This window comes from Bufo bufo, chromosome 3, assembly GCF_905171765.1.
Source record: "Bufo bufo chromosome 3, aBufBuf1.1, whole genome shotgun sequence".
NCBI lineage: Eukaryota > Metazoa > Chordata > Amphibia > Anura > Bufonidae > Bufo > Bufo bufo.
In genome coordinates, this window is record NC_053391.1 from 174298224 (window position 1) to 174320975 (window position 22752).

Sequence of the window (22752 nt, forward strand, 5' to 3'; positions counted from 1 at the left end):
ATAAGCGAGCAGAACACATGCTTTGTAGATGGCGCAAGCTTCCTTGTTGATGGGAGTTGCCTTGATTTGCGCAATTCTGTTTACATTGTATATAAAACAGGCTGCCATCTAAATAATAGAGAAACCCAGGCCAGAAAATAGTCTTACATTATTTGTAGACTTTTCTAAGAAAATGACCAATAGTTAACTTCTGATTAATGTTTGGAAAGACTAGGCGGCTGCCCTAAACCCCCATTATGCAGCAAATTTTATAGTTAATAAGTCACTGGCCTACAGGAGCGATTTCTGCTGATACACATGTGGGTCAGGGCTGCTGCTGACAAGCTTTCTCATGTTGATTTGTAATCACGAGTTCAGAATGGAATTCGCCTTGGCCGCTAGAACATAATACAACTCGTTCTTATATGAAATGCCTGATTTTATTTTACATTGTTAGCCAGAGGCAGTTTTTGCAACAATTGCAGTTGCACAATGTTAAGTTGGTTTCGATGACTTACATAGATCATTACCTGATTGTTTTGTAAGTGATGCCCTTGAGTTATTTGAAGACATTTAGCATTTTTTAATTTTTTCTTTTTTAAACCATTTCCTGGTTAATGACAAATAGTGAATCTGATAGTATTGAATGAATAATGAGTAGCAATTAATCATATAATAGTGAAGTCTTTTCAATTGTAAAGACTTGCGTACATTGCAACTTCTGTAAGTGAGCGCAGTCACTATACTTTAGATAGCTGATGGTTATTCCTGTAGGCGCTTGGCCGGTATGCATGTGTTCTCAATAGGTGGTCGTGGTGGTGTTGGTGGGGGGGGGGGTTGGAAGCTGGCCTTACTCATTCAGTAGCTGTCTGTTGTTTGGCCGACAGCTATCTCTTCTGTCTCCCTCACGGCATCCCCATATACATACATACACGTTTGGCTCGGCTGAACCTGTCTGTGTATGCTATGGAGAGGGCATAGAAAGCTTTTTTTCCCCGGAGAACAAATGGTAGGCTGGGTTCACATATGCTCTTTGAACTCAGGAAGTCTGTTCCGGCAGAGGAACCCACTTCTGGAGTTCATTGTATCCGGCATAGCTGGATACCACTGTGCACTGCCGGATCCCCATTTACTGTAAAGGAATCCGGCCGCTTTCTTGCATACATGCTAGCTTTTGGCTGGACAAAAAATGCTGCATGTAGTAATTTTTGTCCAAATGAAAGCCAGCATGCGGTGACGTAACTAGAAATGACTGGTCCCCATAGCTAATTTTTGATTCCCCCCTTCCTCCAAAAATTTTGTCGCAACCTCCTCCTCCTGTGACTAGTCAAGAACACCGTCTCAGACTAGGCCCGGCAGCCGCTCCGTCTGTTTCCTACACATATATACTGTATGTCATGTCACTGTATATACTGACAATGGGGGCCCTGACAATAAAATCTTTTAGTCTTCCTCCTGGGTGGGCCCCTTCTGAGGTCGGGTCCCATAGAAGCCGCCTCCCCTACTTCCCCTATAGCTATGCTCCTGCCGGCATATATGCAGAGATGAGCAGCAGTCGGGCCAGGAAATGCGGACATGCATACCTCCTGGGTTGAACACCCTAGTTTGAAACTGATGGGTGTCGCTTTCTAAACGAACAAAGAGGGACACATCGTGCGTCGCAGCAATTTTTTTTAGCACTGTGCCACGACTCTAACTCCACCCAAAACATAACTATGCACCTAATCCCAACCAGTCCTCTTAATGCCCCCACATAGTAATTATTCCCCCTTCATGCCACCGAACAGTATTTATGCCCACATTGTGCCCCCTCACAGAATTATGCCCAGCTGTGCCCCCAGTAATATGCCCTGTTACATGTGCACCCTGTAATATGCCCTGTTATGTGCCCCCAGTAATATGCCCTGTTATGTGCCCCCAGTAATATGCCCTGTTATGTGCCCCCAGTAATATGCCCTGTTATGTGCCCCCAGTAATATGCCCTGTTATGTGCCCCCAGTAATATGCCCTGTTATGTGCCCCCAGTAATATGCCCTGTTATGTGCCCCCCAGTAATATGCCCTGTTATGTGCCCCCAGTAATATGCCCTGTTATATGTGCCCCCTGTAATATGCCCTGTTATATATGCCTCCAGTAATATGCCCTGTTATATGTGCACCCAATAATATGCCCTGTTATATGTGCCCCCAGTAATATGCCCTGTTATATGTGCCCCCAGTAATATGCCCTGTTATATGTGCCCCCAGTAATATGCCCTGTTATATGTGCCCCTCACATAAAGTAAAAAAAAAAAATACCAGATACTTACCTTGTTCCTAGCAGCAGCAGGACATCGGCTGCTCTGGTCTGTGGAGGAGGCGGAGCCAAGGCTGACTGTCGGCCGGCCCTGCCCACCGCACAGACAAGAGGTGTTGAGAAACGGCAGGGGGGAGAAATGATGAAGCAGGGAGCCGATGCCAACTCTGTTTCATCGTAATACAGGCAACTGCCAGAAAACGGGACATACCTCCCCTGTACCGGGACTGTCCCATCTGATCCGGGACGGTTGGGAGGTAAGCTTTACCTTCTGTGATAATATGGATGAATCTTCTGAACATCATAGCTTATAAACATTTCCGTCACACTGGTTCAGATCTTCTGTGTTAGAAATTTTGATTGCACCAATGTAGGGTCTACAATTTGCCGGCCCTGATAAAAGAAATTCCTCATGACCATGTGACCACGGTGTAGTAAAGTATTCACCCCACTTGACTTTTTTTGTATTTTGGTGCCTCACAACCCGGAATTAACATGGATTGTTTGAGGATTTGCATAATTTAATTTACAGAACATGCCCACAACTATGAAGATTTTTTATTATTATTTTTTATTGTAAAGCAAACAAAAAAATACCAGAAAAAGTCAATGTGCATAACTATTCACCCCCCTAAAGTCAATACTTTGTAGAGCCCCCTTTTGCGGCAATCACAGCTCCAAGTCGCTTTGGATAAGTCTCTATGAGCTTGCCACATCTTACCATTGGGATTTTTGCCCATTCCTCCTTGCAAAACTGCTCCAGCTCCTTCAAGTTGGATGGGTTGAGCTTGTGAACAGCAATCTTTAAGTCTGACCACAGATTTTTTATTGGATTGAGATCTGGGCTTTGACTAGGCCATTCCAACACATTTACATGTTTCCTCTTAAACCACTCAAGTGTAGCTCTAGCAGTGTGTTTGGGGTCATTGTCCTGCTGGAAGGTGAACCTCTGTCATAGCCACACAGAGTGGTACAGGTTTTGCTCAAGAATATCCCTGTATTTAGCACCATCCATCTTTGCCCTAACTCTGACCAGTTTCCCAGTCCCGGCTGCTGAAAAACATCCCCACAGCAAGATGCTGCCACCACCATGTTTCACTGTGGGGATGGTGTTCTTTGGGTGATGTGATGTGTTGGTTTTAGAGGAGGACAATAAGAAAAAAAATATTTTTCATTACACCTCAGGTCAGACCACCAATTAGACCCCCAATGTTAATCAGACCTCAGCTGACAGACCCAATCATATCCACAATGTTAATAAGACCCCAATAAAACCTCAGCTCAGACCCCAATGTAAATGACCCCCAATCAGACCTCAGATAAGAGCCCCCATATCAGCCCTTATGCCTCTCGTCAGCCCCTCATTGTCAGCCATTATGCCTCCATCACCCCCATTGCCTCAGATCAGCCCCCAGCAGCCTCATGTTTTATAAAAATAAAAAAACATTTACCTCTTCCTGCTCCTGGACGCCGCCGCTCCTCTCTGCCCGCGATCTTCTTCCTCCTGATGTCGGCTGTGCTGTAAACTGGCACGCGCAGCGTGAGGTCACAGTGCGCCCTCACGCTTTGCGCAGCCACTGCACAGCCGACAGCTGAGGAACAGGAAACGTTGAGTACAGAGCCTTCACCGCTTCCTGGTCTTCCAGTACTAACGAGCGCTTCCATAATGGAAGCACTCATTAGTATTCGCCCCATATGACGCATGTGGTATTAGAAGCAGAGCTTGTTAAGAGCTCATTTGAATTCCTTTATGCTCTCCCCCACCCCAGTGCCATCAGCTCTCCCCCACCCCAGTGCCATCAGCTCTCCCCCACCCCAGTGCCATCAGCTCCGTTCCCCCTTGCCTTCAGCTCTCCCCCACCCCGGTGCCATCGTCTCTCCCCCACCCCGGTGCCATAGTCTCTCCCCCACCCCGGTGCCATAGTCTCTCCCCCACCCCGGTGCCATAGTCTCTCCCCCACCCCGGTGCCATAGTCTCTCCCCCACCCCGGTGCCATAGTCTCTCCCCCACCCCGGTGCCATAGTCTCTCCCCCACCCCGGTGCCATAGTCTCTCCCCCACCCCGGTGCCATAGTCTCTCCCCCACCCCGGTGCCATAGTCTCTCCCCCACCCCGGTGCCATAGTCTCTCCCCCACCCCGGTGCCATAGTCTCTCCCCCACCCCGGTGCCATAGTCTCTCCCCCACCCCGGTGCCATAGTCTCTCCCCCACCCCGGTGCCATAGTCTCTCCCCCACCCCGGTGCCATAGTCTCTCCCCCACCCCGGTGCCATAGTCTCTCCCCCACCCCGGTGCCATAGTCTCTCCCCCACCCCGGTGCCATAGTCTCTCCCCCACCCCGGTGCCATAGTCTCTCCCCCACCCCGGTGCCATAGTCTCTCCCCCACCCCGGTGCCATAGTCTCTCCCCCACCCCGGTGCCATAGTCTCTCCCCCACCCCGGTGCCATAGTCTCTCCCCCACCCCGGTGCCATCGTCTCTCCCCCACCCAAGGCCGGGCCACACTTCAGTTAAACCACGGACACACGGTCTGTGAAAGCCCAGCCTGCCCTCCTCCTGACACCCGGAGTGCACAGCGTCATTGGTTGCTTTGACACTGTGCACTCCGGGCGCCCGGCCTTAGTCGCACCCCCACCACCTGGGTTTCACCAACTTACATTGACGTGCTGTCAAGTGTCCGGAGGCCCCCTGCTGAAAGGTGAGTATTCCGAGTGCATTGCGGGCCAGCAGGAGACCACGGAGCAGGAGTAATAGCAAGCGCTTCACTTCTGCTACGTTGTCACGTGACACAAATAAATCCTCGATGCAAAAAATTAGCATCGAGGATTTTTTTGCGTCGAATTACGTGATTTAATAGAGTACTCGTTGCAGCCCTAGTCCCATGTTCATATGTGCCCGCATTGCTGAGAAAAATTATATTTTAATATATGCAAATGAGTCTCTAGGAGCAACGGGGGCTCGTTACACCTAGAGGCTCCACATTCTCTACAACAGTAATTGACCTGGCCAGGCAGTGTAAACATCACCGCCTGGCCCTGTCAATCAAAGTGGAGAGGGCGCAGCAGTTGCACAAAGAGCAGAGCCTCTAGGTGTAACGGTAACTCCCCCATTGGTCCTAAAGGCTGATTTGCATACAGTATATTAAAATTTCATTTTTTTTCAGCAGTGCGGGCACATATGAACATAGGACTAACACAAATGCCTTCAGCTGCCAAGCACACATATAACAGGTCAGCCAGTGTCATAGGTACAAATCTGCTGATAGATTACTTTTTAGGGTCAGTTCACACCAACGCTATTGATTTCCACTGTTCTTCTGTGTAATAGGAGCAGAACAACAAAAATTACAGAAGTGCCAAACTGACCCGAACAGAGCCAAACAGATCCCATTGACTGTAACTGCGTCCGTTTGGTTTCCATTCAGAGGTCCACTTCTTTAGCGGACAGAAAGGTCCTGCTGCCCACAGGACTTATCTCTCTGCTGTTTTTGATGAATCCCCCAACGTAGATGATGACTTTACTATACAAAAAATCGACTGGATAATCAGATGCTGCATGCAAAATGTGCTCAAAACTGTCATTAGTCCTTCTACATGTCACGTCAAAGAAGCAGAACCTTTCCAGCACAAGCTGTTGACCAATGTGTATGTAAGATGACTATATGGCACTTACTAATGTAGCCAAAGTGGAGAGGGCGCGGCAGAGCCTCTAGGTGTAATGGTAACGCCCCCGTTGCTCCTAGAGGCTCATTTGCATATATTAGAACATCACTTTTCTCAGCTACTATGAACATGGGACCAACACAGATGCCTTTAGCTGCCAAGTGCACATGCAATAGGTCAGCCAGTTTCACAGGTACTAATCTGCTGACAGATGCCTTTTAAAGGGTTAGTCCATGTTCTAATGTTAAGGACTGTGGCTAGGATATGGCATCACCATGGTCAAGAATAGGACATGTTCTAGATTATTTGCAGGGCCGCATAGAGGTCTGTCCATAAGAGTGCATTCACACAACTGTATATATTTTGCTATCTGCAAAGTGCGGATCCGCAAAAAATTCGGATGGTGTCGGTGTTGCATCCCTTTATACCTTTATTTTATTTAGTTTTTTTTATATAGATAGTGACATGGAAAATTAAAAGTTATGTCTCCAAAACTTATTTAAAAATAAGTTTAATATAAAAACATGCTTTGTACAATAGGTCCACTGAGTTTTTTTTTTTTTTTTTTTAAACTTGATGAGTTAAATAACCAGATTTTTTTATTAGTATTTTTTTCGTTCATGTGTGGCCTATGTGACGGTACTGACCTGTATGTAACATCCATATAACGTGGGTCCATTCATTCTTTGTTGCAGGTTGAAGAAGGGAGCAAAGCTGCGGAGACATTAATGGCGGGAGATGAAATGGTGAATATAAATGATATACCGCTCTCCGGTTACCGCCAGGAAGCAATCTGTCTGGTGAAAGGATCTCACAAAACATTGAAGATGGTTGTAAAAAGGTACGAACCTCTCAGCGGTATTATAGGAACTGGTTTTCTTATTTACTGTGAAACCGCCGAAATAACTCTAGAAGAAGAAAAACAATTCATATTGTGTGTGGTCCGGACCTTATGAAGCCCTGCCCCTGAGGAGTAATCGTCTACGTGCCCATGTCTAAGCTCACCACTCTAAGAGCAGTTACTTATATTACAAGGTATAGGCCACAGATAACCCCTTAGTAGTGGAGAAATCCTTTAAAGGGGTGTGTCAATTTGTAAAAAAAAACACCTGCAAGTAATCTAATTCTTATGCAACGTACATCTGTAAGTCACATCATAACAGGTACGAACCTCTCAGCGGTATTATAGGAACAGGTTTTCTTATTTACTGTGAAACCGCCGAAATAACTCTAGAAGAAGAAAAACAATTCATATTGTGTGTGGTCCGGACCTTATGAAGCCCTGCCCCTGAGGAGTAATCGTCTACGTGCCCATGTCTAAGCTCACCACTCTAAGAGCAGTTACTTATATTACAAGGTATAGGCCACAGATAACCCCTTAGTAGTGGAGAAATCCTTTAAAGGGGTGTGTCAATTTGTAAAAAAAAACACCTGCAAGTAATCTAATTCTTATGCAACGTACATCTGTAAGTCACATCATAACTTACCCCCCTCCATGCAGGATACGTCCCCATCTGTGGGCTATGCGTTTCTAAGCCTCTCTGTCCATGGGGCACAGAATGACAGTGACGTGATTCACCCACATTACCACTTTCTGTGTTGTCCCCCGGGGTTCTTCTGCGCGTGCGCTGAACAGTAAATGAACTGGATCCATCTAGAAAGCGGTGATGGGGGGTGAATGACATCACCGCTACAATCTTGCACCCTATGTATGCAGTAGCCAATGAGGGCTGATATTTACATGGCCCACAGATGGGGACCCCGGGGGCCTTCTCCTGTGTAGTGGAGATAAGTTATGATGTGACATACAGATGTACGTCACACAAGAAATAGATAAGGAGCTATTTCTTCAACCCCATTAAACAAATGCCATCATTTTCAACCCAAATGGTGCCCTCTTTCACCTCCAAAATTGTGCATTTTGTTCATGGTTTTGTACCTTAAAGGGGATTCCCACTTTCTGGCTGCTGCTGACCAGTGTGTATGTACGATGGCTCTTACTAATCTAGCCTCTGTGCCATTTGCTATATTTCAGAAAGTATGTCACCTCCTGCACTCGGATGTAGCCGTTTTTGCGGTCCGCAAAACACAGCTGCCGGTCGCTTGCTTTCAGCATTTTGTGGATCGCTACGTCCTGCCCTCTGTTAGAGCTACCTATTCTTCTCCGCAAAAGGGACAAGAATAGGATATGTTCTATGTTTTTTGCAGGGGCATGGACTTGCGGATGTGGACAGCACATTGTGTGCGGTCCGCATCTTTTGTGGCCCCATTAAAATGAATGGGTCCGCCACTGACCCGCCAAAAATGCAGTTCGGATGCAGAGCAAAATCACGGTCGTGTGTATGTTAAATCTTCTGTGCTGTCTGCGAAGAGGTCTGTCCATAAGGGTGGATTCACACAACCGTATGTATTTTGCTGTCTGCAAAATGCAGATCCACAAAAAATACGGAGCACGTCGGTGTTGCATCCGTTTTTTGTGAAACCATTGTAACAATGCCCATACTTGTCCACAAAACAGACAAGAATAGGACATTTTCTATCTTTTTTTGCCGCACTGCGGAATGGCCATACGGATGTGGACATCACATGGTGTGTTGTTCCCATTTTTTGCAGTCCTATTGAAATGCGGATCGGATGCGGACCAAAAATATGGTCGTGTGAATTGAGCCTAAGATGGCTGCTGATGAAGGGTCATGTGACGAAATGGAAACCGTATGGACCCTGTTATAGTCAGTGGGATCTGTTTGGCTCTGTTCAGATCAGTTATGTGCCAAATTTGGCACTTCTGTCATTTTTGTTGTTCTGCTCCTGTTCGCAGAAGAACAGTGGAAATCGATAGCAGTAGTGTGAACTGACCCTTAACGTGTTCTTGATTCTGTATATCACTGAGCCAAGACAGCTATGCCAGATCTGTCTTCAGGCTGATACCAGTAAACCCCAACAGATCCCATTGATGGTACTAGGCTCCGTTTCAGCTCCAGTATTTTTGATGGCGCTGCAGGCTGCGCTCTAATCACATCAGCAATAACGGAAAGGATGACCATGCTTACAGAACAAAAAGGGGGAGGGGTTAGCACATCCCAATGCGCAGGTGCAAGTCGCTAGTGTGGCTGCAAATATACATTTGACAAACACATAGGGCAACAGCACTCTACAAACCAAAAGTATATTACATTGTAAATGCTATGCTAATAACTTAGAGATGCTTAGCAAATACATTTTGTACAAAATCATTTGAGCCCGTCTGCCGCACGCCAAGGCGATCTCTAATAAGATGGGTCCTAACACTAAAGCTCACCTGTTGGGTGCCATAACAGCGACCATGAATTCAGGAAGTGCAGGTCCCACATGCATGCTGGGCCCCCTTTGATTTATAACTGTGTGGAGCCAAAATGGCCTTGAATCCAGGGACTACAAATACCAGTATGCATGCTGAGCAGACTATATACTCATGCTAATTAAAATCAGCCTGTGAGGCAGAAGAGGCTAAGGGAGTGCACGACCCTGTCTACAGGAGTCAGCCACCACTCCCATATATAATACTACAAACCAAAAAGGGGGAGGGCTCAGCACATCCCAATACGTAGGTGCACATCGCTAGTGTGGCTGCAAATATACATTTGACAAACACATGGGGCAACAGCACTCTATAAACCAAAAGTAGGAGTACAAAAGTATATTACTTAGTAAATGCTATGCTAATAACATGCTTACAGAACAAGTTTTGTTAAAATTTTCATTCTAGGGGCTGACTGTAAATTTGAGTGACATCTTGTGTTTAGGTTTAGATACTTTTCCATCAAGTGCATTAGATAATGGTTGTCCGCAAGTCATTATCTCCCTTGACCACTGCTTCCGGATATAACTATTGTGTCCGGATGGTGAAATTTTTTTAAAAAGAAGAAAAAGTAAACAAATTATACTCTCCTCACCGATCCCCCGCCATTCTTATTATGATGCTTCAGGGGTCCCTGTCCATTTCCTAGTTCCCGCTGACACACAGGAAATAATCACGCTGCCAATCACTGGCTGAGCCAGGTCACCGCTATGGCCAGTGATTGGCTGAGCAGTCATTTCCTGTGAATCGGGAGGGACCAGGAAGCATACGGATTGGTGAGGTAAATATTACTACTTTTAATTATTTTTATTTTTTTTACGGCATTCTGGCCGTTTTTTTCCTGCCAGAAAACTCCTTTAACTATGTAAGTTCATAAACCCTGTGATGTCATCCCATGATTAATGTAAAAAATGTCAACACCTCTGACCCTATATGTTTTAGTAACTAATTGCATTCCTCATGATATAACAATTCTGCACCATCTTTTCTCAGAACGGTGTTGTACCATTAGGCCGCTTTCAGACGAATGAGTGTCACGCTTCAGACTCGCAGCACAGCACACGTCCTGAACTTCCAGCAATGCCGGGCTCTCATAGCTGTCGGGCGGTAATAATTCAATTAAGAATTATTAATTATGGTCATAAAAATAATTAACCATGGAAAAAATAAGATGTATAAAATTTGTCATAAATTCTTAAAATCATGACCTGGTGAATTATGGACAACCTAATCCCCTAGCATTATATTGATTTATGATGCTATGTAACCCTTACAGTACTGGAATGTATTGCATTCCACTGACATAATCCTGTCAGTGTTATCAGTGTTATCCAATACATTCCAGACCTCTAAGGGTTACATAGCATCATAAATTAATATAATGTTATCCGACCCCGGCAGTGCTGGGAGGTCAGGACGGGTGCTGCGCTGAGTCCAGAGCTTGACACTCGCTCGTCTGAAAGCGGCCTTACTCCTAGAGATTTATGAATAAATTAAGGTTTAGGTGTTACCATTTAGGGGTGCAGTCACCAGTGCACTTTGCAGTCATCAGTGCTCTTTTGTTAATTTATTCACAAATTTGTAGGAGTAACAACAGAGGAACAGCTCAATACAGTTATGAGTAAAGAAGCTTCAGAACATGTATCTCTCAACCTTTCTATGATGGTTTTAGTCATTCTTTGCATGAAAAAACACACCTTTCCTTAGTTTTTGGGTACCCAACCCCACCCCAGTGTACGGTTATGCCTATACTAGTACTCTGTTCTAATTCTGCATATTCCGCCATAACTTGTGCTTTTTCATTATGAGCAGAGGTCGCACTAAGTTTTTTGCAGAAGAGAAAAAATATTCCTCTGATCATTTTTGATGAGTATTTTTACCCGAGGAGAAGTACGACAGTTGCAGTAATTTAAATACATAGGCCTACACTTGTTCAAATCTGCGTTTGGAGCCTCTGCTGCAGATTCTGTCGAAAGACCAGACAAAAAAGCCTTATGTGCAGCACTTTTATGTCCGGTAAAAAGACAGGACCCCGAACAGAAACTGAACGGATTCCATCATAGTCAGTGGAGTCTGTTCAGCTTCTTCCCTGTGGGGTGACAGGAGGAGGAGGGAGCAGGGTCACCAGTGGCGTGACAGGAGGAGGGGGGGAGCAGGGTCACTAGTGGGGTGACAGGAGGAGGAGGGAGCAGGGTCACCAGTGGCGTGACAGGAGGAGGGGGGGGAGCAGGGTCACCAGTGGCGTGACAGGAGGAGGGGGGGAGCAGGGTCACTAGTGGGGTGACAGGAGGAGGTGGGTGCAGGGTCACTAGTGGGGTGACAGGAAGAGGGGGGGAGCAGGGTCACTAGTGGGGGTGACAGGAGGAGGAGGGAGCAGGGTCACCAGTGGCGTGACAGGAGGAGGGGGGGAGCAGGGTCACTAGTGGGGTGACAGGAGGAGGTGGGAGCAGGGTCACTAGTGGGGTGACAGGAGGAGGTGGGAGCAGGGTCACTAGTGGGGTGACAGGAAGAGGGGGGGAGCAGGGTCACTAGTGGGGGTGACAGGAGGAGGGAGAGCAGGGTCACCAGTGGCGTGACAGGAGGAGGGGGGGAGCAGGGTCACTAGTGGGGGTGACAGGAGGAGGGGGAAGCAGGGTCACCAGTGGCGTGACAGGAGGAGGGGGGGAGCAGGGTCACTAGTGGGGTGACAGGAGGAAGGGGAGCAGGGTCACCAGTGGCGTGACAGGAGGAGGGGGGGAGCAGGGTCACTAGTGGGGTGACAGGAGGAGGTGGGAGCAGGGTCACTAGTGGGGTGACAGGAAGAGGGGGGGAGCAGGGTCACTAGTGGGGGTGACAGGAGGAGGGGGAAGCAGTGTCACCAGTGGCGTGACAGGAGGAGGAGGGAGCAGGGTCACTAGTGGGATGACAGGAGGAGGGAGCAGGGTCACTAGTGGGGTGAAAGGGGGATGTGGGTGCAGGGTCACCAGTGGCATGACAGGAGGAGGGGGGGAGCAGGGTCACTAGTGGGGTGACAGGAGGAGGTGGGAGCAGGGTCACTAGTGGGGGGGGGGGGGATCCGATTAGATTTTGTGTCTCCCCCTTCTTGTATTTCTGTAGGTCATGTCCTCATAATAACTATTCTGCACACCTAGAGAATGTGGGGGAAAAGGTGTATTGGTGCACCTTAGACTTTTTTCAGGAAGTAAAAATGGCCTGAACAGGCATCTGTGACGCTTGTACAGGCGTTATTGCGACCTCTGATTATGTCTTTAGTATTGTGTTTTTTTTTTTTTTTTTTTTACTAATAATGAAGTATCATAACTCTTAAGTAAGGCCAGCCCTAGATTCCGAGTACTTGCACATATGTATGTAATGTGAAGCGATGCCCAGACTCGCAGGTTTCCTGTGAGAAATAATAGAATTCTTTTTCGGGAAGCCTGAGCGTAGCTTCCTTCTGATAAGATAACCGCACAGAGAAAAACAGGAATTCTTTCTAATACTTGTCAGGTCTGTGGTCTGGAATATCTCTCCATTGTATTGCTATTATTATTACCACCACCATGATTCATCCCTGGTGCATCAGAGGCCCACAGGATGCTTCTGTAGGCCCATCGTCTGGACATATAAATGTAGAGTCCAGGACATCTACCCTGTCATGTCGTGGGGGTATTTACATTTATTTTCGCTTTCCACTTGGAAATCTCAAAATGATCCTTCCGTATGTATTGCTCCAGTCATGTCCACAACAAAATCCACAATGAATCGGTGGCAGAAGGCGCATTTGTTACGTGAAAATTTTGTTGGCGGTTTTCTGCCAGAGATTTCATCTTCTGCATTGCAAGGGAGAAGTCTGCAGCTTGAATTAAAATCCACACCATGGATCAATTTATGCAGATTTTTTATTTTATTTTTGCAATATGAGGATAAGATTTTTTTTAAATCGCATCCACTTTGCTGCTATTGTAAATTGCTGCGGACTTGCCGCATGCGCGTTGGAGAATCCGCAGCGTATCTGTCCCATGTGGATGTACCTTAAAGGTGTTGTACCACAAACCAGTATCTGGATCTCAATACTTTTGTAGTTACATGTAATTAAACATTTAGGGGGAGATTTATCAAACTGGTGTAAAGTAGAACTGGCTTAGTTGCCCATAGCAACCAATCAGATTCCACCTTTCATTTTTCTCGGAAATGAAAGGTGGAATCTGATCTGGTGCATTTCTGCAGAATGTACAGCTCCTTTTAGCCCTGTTTTGAAGCAAAAGAGAAAATAAAAAGGATAATCCATTGGGCCTAGCAGAATGTTCTGGTGGGTTAAGAGGGTTGTCCAGAATTTTGATGTTGATAGTCTGTTCCCAGGATAGGCCATCAATATCATAAAGGCAGGGTTCAGACACCCCACACCCCTGCTGATCAGCTGTTACCAGGGCTGGGAGGTCGGGTAGCCGCCCGCCTAGGGTGCCATGTCGCTACCCATGAGGGTGTGCATTCATGGCCGCATCAGCAGCCGTTCAATCTACTGGCACTGTGGGGAGCGTTAGATACTGGCACTGGGGGTAGCATTATATACTGGCACTGGGGGGAGCATTATATACTGGCACTGGTGGGAGCGTTATATACTGGCACTGGGGGGAGCGTTATATACTGGCACTGGGCGGAGCAATTTGCCTGCTCTGCCTTGGGCGGCCAAATACCACCTTCCAGCCCTCAGGATTAGAGATGAGCGAACTTCTGTTTTAAGTTCGGCGTCTAAAGTTCGGCTTCCGGTTAGCGGAGGATCCCGATATGGATTCCGAATTCCGTTGTGGTCCGTGGTAGCGGAATCAATAATGGTCATTATTGATTCCGCTACCACGGACCACAACGGAATTCGGAATCCATATCGGGATCCTCCGCTAACCGGAAGCCGAACTTTAGACGCCGAACTTAAAACAGAAGTTCGCTCATCTCTACTCAGGATAGACCATCAATATCAAAATCCTGGCCAACCCCTTTAAGATGCAACAACATACACCAACATGTTGGCACCGAGTAAGCCAACCAATAGTTGGTGTAACTTTAGAGACGGGCTAGTCGTGCACCAAATTTATCATATAGCGTGAGTCAGTGTGATACATTTGGCACATCATTAGGGTTAATAAATCTGACCCCCTGAGTCACCCTTTCCATACCTGAAATAAATGTGATATTGCCTATTCATGGCTTCTTCGTTATCTTTCTATCAGGACCTGTTGTATGGCTGCATTCCATCACCTGCCTGCTAACGGGGGCCAAAAGCCCAAGTCAGTTCTTCAGTGGGAGCCTGACACCAAGGCATAGGACTGTGGATGTCTGCATTCCTGCGCCCGCCGCCTCCTGATAACCTTGGCACAGCAGAGCTGCCAGCTCCGCACCTTTATCCTCCTGCTTATTTTCACTATGTCTTGGCGGATTAGACTCTTTCCAGACGTTCCACTCCCAGAACATGTGCACACAAAGCATGATGGATCATGGAATACTTGTGTGTACGTTCTAGTTACATGCCTGCGTTATCTCCTCCATACATTTCTGGGCGTTACTTGATAGTATGCGTTATAAAAGACCCCCTTCTCTTAAGAGGACCTGTCCTAACATGTCTGTTTTAGTAACTACTTGCATTCTCCATGAAATAACACTTCTGGAGTATCTTTGGTGTTCCATTCCTCTATTATTCCCACCAGAGGTTTTTGAAGCTAGCAATTCATTCATAAACTTCTAGTGGGAATAATTCAGGAATATCACTATATATAGATTCATAATGATAGATGCTCTGGGATTGTTATAACGGAGAATGCAAAGAATGAATAAGAGTCATGTCAGGAGAGGCGACTGATGCTTCCCAAGATATCCGGTATATAGCCGCCATGTTCCTCTGTGTCAGGCACTGAAGCCGAATTGGTTGTCGCATCGGTTTGGCCTCATGCACACGAGTAAACGAAAAATATCATATGGCACTTGATCTGGGAGCGGTATCAGGATGGGCACCAAGTTTCCGCCCGAGAACAGATCTACTAGGTTATTCGCCGGTCCTGCCGAGATGTGGACGTTGTATTCAGCAGTAATTATAGGGAAGCAGACACCATGTTATAGAGCAGGAGGCACCGAGCGGATTATAATGAGACATCTATGGCTACTTTCACACTGGCGTTTTGGCTTTCTGTCTGTGAGATCCGTCATGGGCTCTCACAAGCGGCCCAAAACGGATCAGTTTTTCCCTAATGCATTCTGAATGGATGCGGATCCGCTCAGAACGCATCAGTTTGCCTCCGTTCAGTCTCCATTCCGCTCTGGAGGCGGACACCAAAACGCTGCTTGCAGTGTCGAAATGCGCTGTGTGAACATAACCCAGTAAGATCTCGGAGGAGTATGAGATAATCCAAGAAAGTAGGCACCTATGGTATATTACAATCTCCTATATACACAGGGGGGCGGCGTTTTCCCCTTGAGCTGCCCCAGGCTGGCGTAGGTTGCAGCCATTATGTCCACCCCTTTCCAGGTGTATCTGCCAGGACTAGTGTTGAGCGAAGTTCTGTTTTTGAGTTCGGACTACAAGGTTCGGGATATCTAAGAATTCCGTTATGGATTCTGCTACCTCGGACCATTACCCGAACCTTGTACGTCGAACTTGAAAACACTAACCAGGACCAGAGTCTCGGCGCCGCCATGGCCTCTGAAACGCCCCCATCCTGCCCAGCTGTATGAAACTTTTCGACACCAGCCATGTTACTTAATATTGTCGCGCAGCACGTCAAAAAGTGGAGTTACGGCTATTTTTTAAATCTAAAATACTGGTAGTTTCAAGTCCCTTGGATAATGGCTCATCCTGCACCTCTGTTATCTCCGAAAGGATGACATCCGGCCTGGAAGATTTGACCAGCATCGGCCTCTATGTGCTGAATACGGACTATACGGCAACACCTTGGTGTATGGCGCCAATTATGTGTGAGGGATCACTAATAGACTGACCCTTTCATTAGGAATTGGCACGTTGGTAACCATTCACAGGATGTCGTGATTTTCTTACAGTGCTGCAAATCCTACTTTCATTGCCTTACCTTTCCTACACGTTTGTTGTACTCCCCCTTGTGGCGTGACAGGCTTATTGCGTGTGTTCAGTATATTCTGACAGCATTCAGATAAAGCACTAATTCTGCATTTATTTTATTTTTTTTGTCGCTTGTATACGGGAGAGTGCAGCGTAAATTAATGGAGGCTGTTGAATTTGTCGGTAAGCGTCCAACACAACGGTAGGTCAATTCTAATACCTCACAGAATTCTGCGACTGAAAATCAGTTCCATTCATTTGAATGGGGCAACAAGCACATGGATTTCTGCCAGCTCCATCAAGGTGAATGGAACTGATTTTCATTGGCAGAATTTTCTTCCACGTGTGAAGGGACCCTTAACCCTGCAGCAAAGGGGAGAGGATTTTTCTTGGCACGCTTTACTACACTCCTAATGGACTGCCCAAGCATTCATTGGGGCACATTAATTAAGCTTGTCTCTTTTCAGACGTACAACTAGACAGGCGTATTCGCTTAATCTTTCGGTCTTTCCCGAGTTTTTATATAAAGTCCCACAGCACTTCATGAATTAGACGAGGCGTATTGGCACTAGTCTGACCTCTGGTGGTTCTTTATCGGTATGACAGGTTCATATGCACTAAAGCTTATATTAGACGTACAGATAAGGCCTCACGAACGATACAGATTAGGTCCGGATGCGTTCAGCAAAACGAACACCATTTCGCAAACAAGTTCAGTCAGTTTTGTCTGCGATTGCGTTCAGTTGTTCAGGTTTTTTTTTCCGCGAGTAGAATGGGCATTGAGGCGTTTTTCACGCGCGTGATGATAAACTGAATGTTTACAAACAACGTCTCTTAGCAACCATCAGTGAAAAAACGCATTGCATACGCACTTGCTTGTGGATGCAATGCGTTTTTCACTAAAGTCCCATTCACTTCTATGGGGCCAGGGCTGTGTGAAAAAGGCAGAATATAGAACATGCTGCGATTTTCACGCAACGCAGAAGTGATGCGTGAAAAACAACGCTCATGTACACAGCCCCATTGAAATGAATGGGTCCGGATTCAGTACGGGGGCGCAATGCGTTCGCATCACGCATTGCACCCGCGTGGAAAACTCGCTCGTCTGAAAGGGGCCATACTAGTCCAGATCATCGCTAACAAACATTCATATGAACTCTCGTTAGCGATGATCTGGCAGTGTAATACTGCCATCCTCTGCAAATGCTTGTTCATCAGGTAATTGGAATCTTTCAACAGGTTTCAAAATCATCATTTGACGGCTGCAGATTGTGCTGTGTAATCGCGCTCTGCTGCCGGCAGATAATGATTCTGTATAGGGATGAGCGATGGCATTAGTGATCACTCCTTCCCATACAGTGGAGGAGACTGCTGTATGTAACAGCAGTGGTCTCCTCCGCTGATGAACAGGCGATTGCCGGGAAGGAACGCTTCCCTCCTGACAATCACCTTGATGATCTACTCATCTTATATGAGCTTTAGACTGGTCTGATTAGTATGCGCTTGAAAATGTTGCTGAAGATAGGCGCACGTCTCCATGAAAGTATGACTTTTTAGGCAAAATGTGGCGCAGATGAAGAAAAGTACGCCAGCCCTGGAGTGGAGTAGGAATTAGACTGTTTTTGAGACTAAATCAGGCACAAAAAAAAAAGTTTAGCCTAAATAAATAGGTTGGAAAGGAGGCGCAAAAGTTACAAAACTTCTGAAATAGTCCAAAAAATTGCGAATTGTGAACGAGGCGCAAATTCCTCCAGAACGGCGCATTTTCACTAGTAAATGCGAATAAAAAAAATACAAGAGTCTTAAACAGCATTTTTATTATACCTAAGAACAGGCGCAGACACTATAGTAAATGTGCCCCACTGTCTGTATAAGGGCTCATGCCCATGAGAGTACTTGCTCAGTGCCGTGTGCACTCCGTATTACGGATGCGGAGCCATTGACTTTAAGGGGTCCGCATCCACCAGATACAACTGAACATGGGGCTTCACCTATCTTTTCTGATCCGTGCCTCTGCACCGCAAAAAAGATAGAACACGTTCAGTCTTTAGCCTTATGTTGCGGATCGTGGACCCATTCAAGTCAAGGGATCTGTGTCCGCAAGCTGAGTGCACATGGCCAGTGCCCGTGCATTGCGGACTGCAATTTGTGGTCCGCAGCACGGGCACTGAGCAAGTACGCTCGTGGGCATGAGCCCTATTCAAGTAGTCGGTGAACGACTGATGAACGGTGATCAGGATGAAAGATGGCCGATTATTGATAGCACGTCCCTTACTCTTGTCCACAAAACGGACAAGAATAGGACATGTTGTGTCTGTTTTGCGGGGCTGCGGAACGGACATACGGATGAGGACAGCGGTGCACTGTCCGCATATTTTGCTGCCCCATTGAAAGGAATGGATACACATCTGATCTGCAAAAAAAAAATTTATTGGATGCAGGACAAAAATACGATTGTGTGAATGGGGCCTAAGGGTACAATTACACGTGCAGGTTTTGATGATATTTGTTGAGGTTTTTTGATGCAGTTTTTGAAGCCAAAAACAAGTTTGAATCACAAAAAGAGAAAAAGTATCAGAGGGGCTGCACACGGTGCAGAGTTGTGTACAGAAAATCCACATGTACCAAAAACTGCACCAAAACCACACAAAAAAGTGCATAAATCTGCCCTATTTATCTTGTTTTTACGGTTTTATGTTTTGGTGCCGATTTGATGCATTTTTGCCGCAGGTCTCACCCTTCAGAGAACATGCTACGATTTTGTGAAAAAAATGATGCTCATGTACACAGACCCATTGAAATGAATGGGTCTGGATTAAGTCCGGATGCTATGCGTTCACGTCACGCATCGCACCAGGATGGAAAACTCGCTTGTGTGAAGGAGCACTTAGACCACTTTCACACGAGCGAGTTTTCTGCGCGGGTCCAATGCGTGTAGTGAACCCATAGCACCCACACTGAATCCTGACCCATTCTTTTCAATGGGGCTGTGCACATGAGCGTTGTTTTTCACGCAGCCCTGGCCCCATAGAAGTGAATGGGGCTTCAGTAAAAAATGCATTGTATCCGGAAGCAAGTGCGGGTGCGATGCGTTTTTCACGGATGGTTGTTAAGAGATGATGTTTGTAAACCTTCAGTTTTTTATCACGCGTGTGAAAAACGCCTCAATGCGCATTGCACTCGCGCGGAAAAAACTGAACGGAATCGCATACAAAACTGACTGAACCTGCCTGCAAAATGGTGCGAGCTTCACTGAACGCATCCGGAGCCAATCCGTCACGCTCGTGTCAAAGAGGCCTTAGGCCCCTTGCAGACGAGTGTGTTCGGATGCGTTGCGAATGCGTTCAGTGAAAAATGTGCGATTTTGTCAGGCAAAGTCATTAAGTTTTGTCTGGGATCGCGTTTAGTTGTTCATTTTTTCCCGCGCGGGTGCAATGCGTTTTAAAGTGTTTTTCACGCTCGTGATAAAAAACGGAAGGTTTACAAACAACATCTCTTAGCAACCATCAGTGAAAAACGCTTCGCATCCGCACTTGCTTGATTTTCACTTCTACGGGGCCAGCGTTGCGTTAAAATTGCAGGATATAAAACGCTAAAGTGATGCCTGAAAACCAACGCACATGTACACAGCCCCATTGAAATGAATGGGTCCGGATTCCGTGCGGGCGCAATGCATTCACATCACGCATTGCACCCGCGCAGAATACTTGCTCGTGTGAAAGGGGCCTTGGGGTCCTTACACATGTGAATTTTGCCTGACGTTTTTTTTACAAAAAAAAAACCACGAAAATGACTCATGTGCATTCCGCATCCGTATGTCAGCAAGTCCGTTCCGCCAAAAAATAGAACATGTCCTATTCTTGTCTGTTTTGTGGACAAGGACAGACATTGTTAACAATGGATCCGCAAAAAACGGATATACAATGGACGTCATCTGTTTTTAATTTTTTTTTAATTTTGCGAATACGTGTTTTGTGGACCTCCCAAAATACATACAGTCACGTGCATGAGCCCTAAAGAGGACGTAAACTTTGGTCAGAAAATCTGTTGGTGTAATACAGACCAGTCATTGGTCAGATGGCCGATTACACGCCAACTATTGGCCTGATAGGACAGAAATTGGTCAGGTGATCTGTCCAGAATTTTGGAACTATGGCGCATCTTTGGCCGCCTCCTTTTCCATTCCGCTTTGCCACTTTCCTCTAAATCCCCCCCCCCCCCCCCCTTTGTTAGGGAGAACATGTAGAAACTCTAGAGGCGCCAATTTGCGTCACTTTTTGGCGCAGATACATTAGTAAATCTGGGCCGCAGGGTCTTTCTAATTTTATAAAGCAAAAGCAACAAAAAAAAAAAACCTGTTTGGAAAAGAATGTATTTTGGCGTTTCCAGCCTCCTCTCAGGTACAGTCGCGCTGCGAGTTAGATCCAGTAAGCTTAGTGGCCCGGATTAGCCGGGAGGAGGGGGCTGCTGCCAGTTCACGAGCCAGCGGGGGGTGTGCTTTGTCAGCCTTCGCTTTCAGCAGCTTCATTAAGGCAAACAATGACGGGTGACTTTTTGGGAGTGACAGTTGTCTCAGGGCCACAAATGAAGCCACATTGCTATGCACTAAAGTAGTTTCAGTGCTCTTAAAATGCATTGTTCATGTGAGAAACTCACAGGTCCTTGTCCCCTGCCCCCCCTCTCTGGAGTAGGTAATGGAATGCTCCATTGTCAAGGTAGGACCAAAGCTGAGGAGTTTCATAACAAGTCCCATGTGAGCAGCAGCGTGTGTGCGTCCGTCCGCGGGGCTGCTACAGTAAGTATAGATGTCTTCTCTGCGCTACAGTCCTACCAGCTCTCGCTTCCTTAGTCCTTACAGACACACGTTTTGCACTGGTGTTTTCTTGTTTTTTCCCCCAGTACAAAAATCGCCTAAATCAGGGATGCTCAACCTGCGGCCCTCCAGCTGTTGCAAAACTACAACTCCCAGCATGCCCTAATAGCTGTAGGCTCTCTGGGCATGCTGGGGGTTGTAGTTTTGCAACAGCCGGAGGGCCGCAGGTTGGGCATCCCTGGCCTAAATATAACTTTTTTTAGGGCACTTGCATTTCTTAAGACTGTTTTATTGTGGCTTTTTTAGAGGTTTTATTTTCGAAATGTCTGAGTGACCTGCTTCATTTTCTGGCTTTTTTCCCCCCCTATCATGAAAGAGATCTAAAAACTCCTGAAAAAAAAAAATCCAGAATGCAGTACTTATATATGCTTACAAACCATTATTGGAGCTTTCCATTTCTTATAACCATGGACAGCACACGTATCCATTGATTTTAATGTGTTTGTTGATCAGTAATTTTTTCCTGACCGTGCATCAGTGAACAAAATCACAGAGAAGTGCACTACTTTGGCCTATGATGCCAACCATACATGCCCATTGAAGTCTGTGGATCTGTGAAACACCACTTATACCTGTAAGTGTGGCAGCGCAAGCGCAGTTGCTGCTCCGGTAGAGCCTCTGCCCTTGCACTGCTATTCCGATCAGTGTTGCAGGCGCAAGATTGTCAGGGCCGTCCCTGTCAGTCAAGAGGCAGGCGGAACGCCTTGGCTTCGGTGACCCCTCATTGCGTGTGTAGAAGGCTGCTTGATCAGAGGAATCGATCCGCTCATCTCTGGTCTCTGCGTTTCTTAAGGCTTTTTTAGAGGCATTATTTTCTGTCCGCTTGAATTTTTAATATTTTTTTCATTGTGAAAGAGATGTAAAAATGCCTGGAAAAAAAACCCATCAAGATGTACAGCTGTGTTTTTGAAAAGAATATAGTGCCTGTATGTGCTTACCAACCAGCCACAGTTCTTATCACGCTCTGACTCCTTCATAAATGGGCAGTAATAACAAATTTACTGTAGTAAAATGGTGAGGTCGGGCTCTTTCTGACATTATGTAAGTCAGGGATGCCCAACCTGCGGCCCTCCATCTCTTTCAAAACTACAACTCCCAGCATTCCTGGACAGCCTACAGCTATCAGGGCATGTTGGGAGTTGTAGTTTTACAACGGCTGGAGGGCCGCAGGTTGGGCCTCCTGATGTAAGTAATTTAGGCTACCTAGACAGAACTTAAACCATACAGTTGGAATACAGTTTCTGAAATCCCTGACATATGCAATTCACTATACACTTATAATAATAACTGGAATACACTGTTCTACACTTAGGGTACTTTCACACTAGCGTTTTTCTTTTCCGGTATTGAGTTCTGTCATAGGAGCTCAATACCGGAAAAGAACTGATCAGTTTTATCCTAATGCATTCTGAATTGCGGATAAGAATAGGCATATTCTATTAGTGCCGGCGATGTGCGGTCCGCAAAATGCGGAACGCACATTGCCAGTTTCCGTGTTTTGCAGATTCGTGGATCCGTTACGGACGTGTGAATGGAGCCTTATCCTAATGCTGTCACGGCCAGGCC

At 46.4% G+C, this 22752-nt stretch overlaps 1 protein-coding gene across 2 annotated transcripts in view; it reads left to right on the forward strand.

Moving 5' to 3' along the window:
• SHROOM2 (shroom family member 2) overlaps positions 1-22752 on the forward strand; it is a 187723-nt gene that overhangs the window by 69326 nt on the left and 95645 nt on the right. For both annotated transcript variants that reach the window (XM_040423762.1, XM_040423763.1), the window contains exon 2: positions 6630-6775. In XM_040423762.1, the coding sequence (XP_040279696.1) occupies positions 6630-6775 (146 nt within the window). The remainder of the gene's footprint in view (positions 1-6629; positions 6776-22752) is intronic.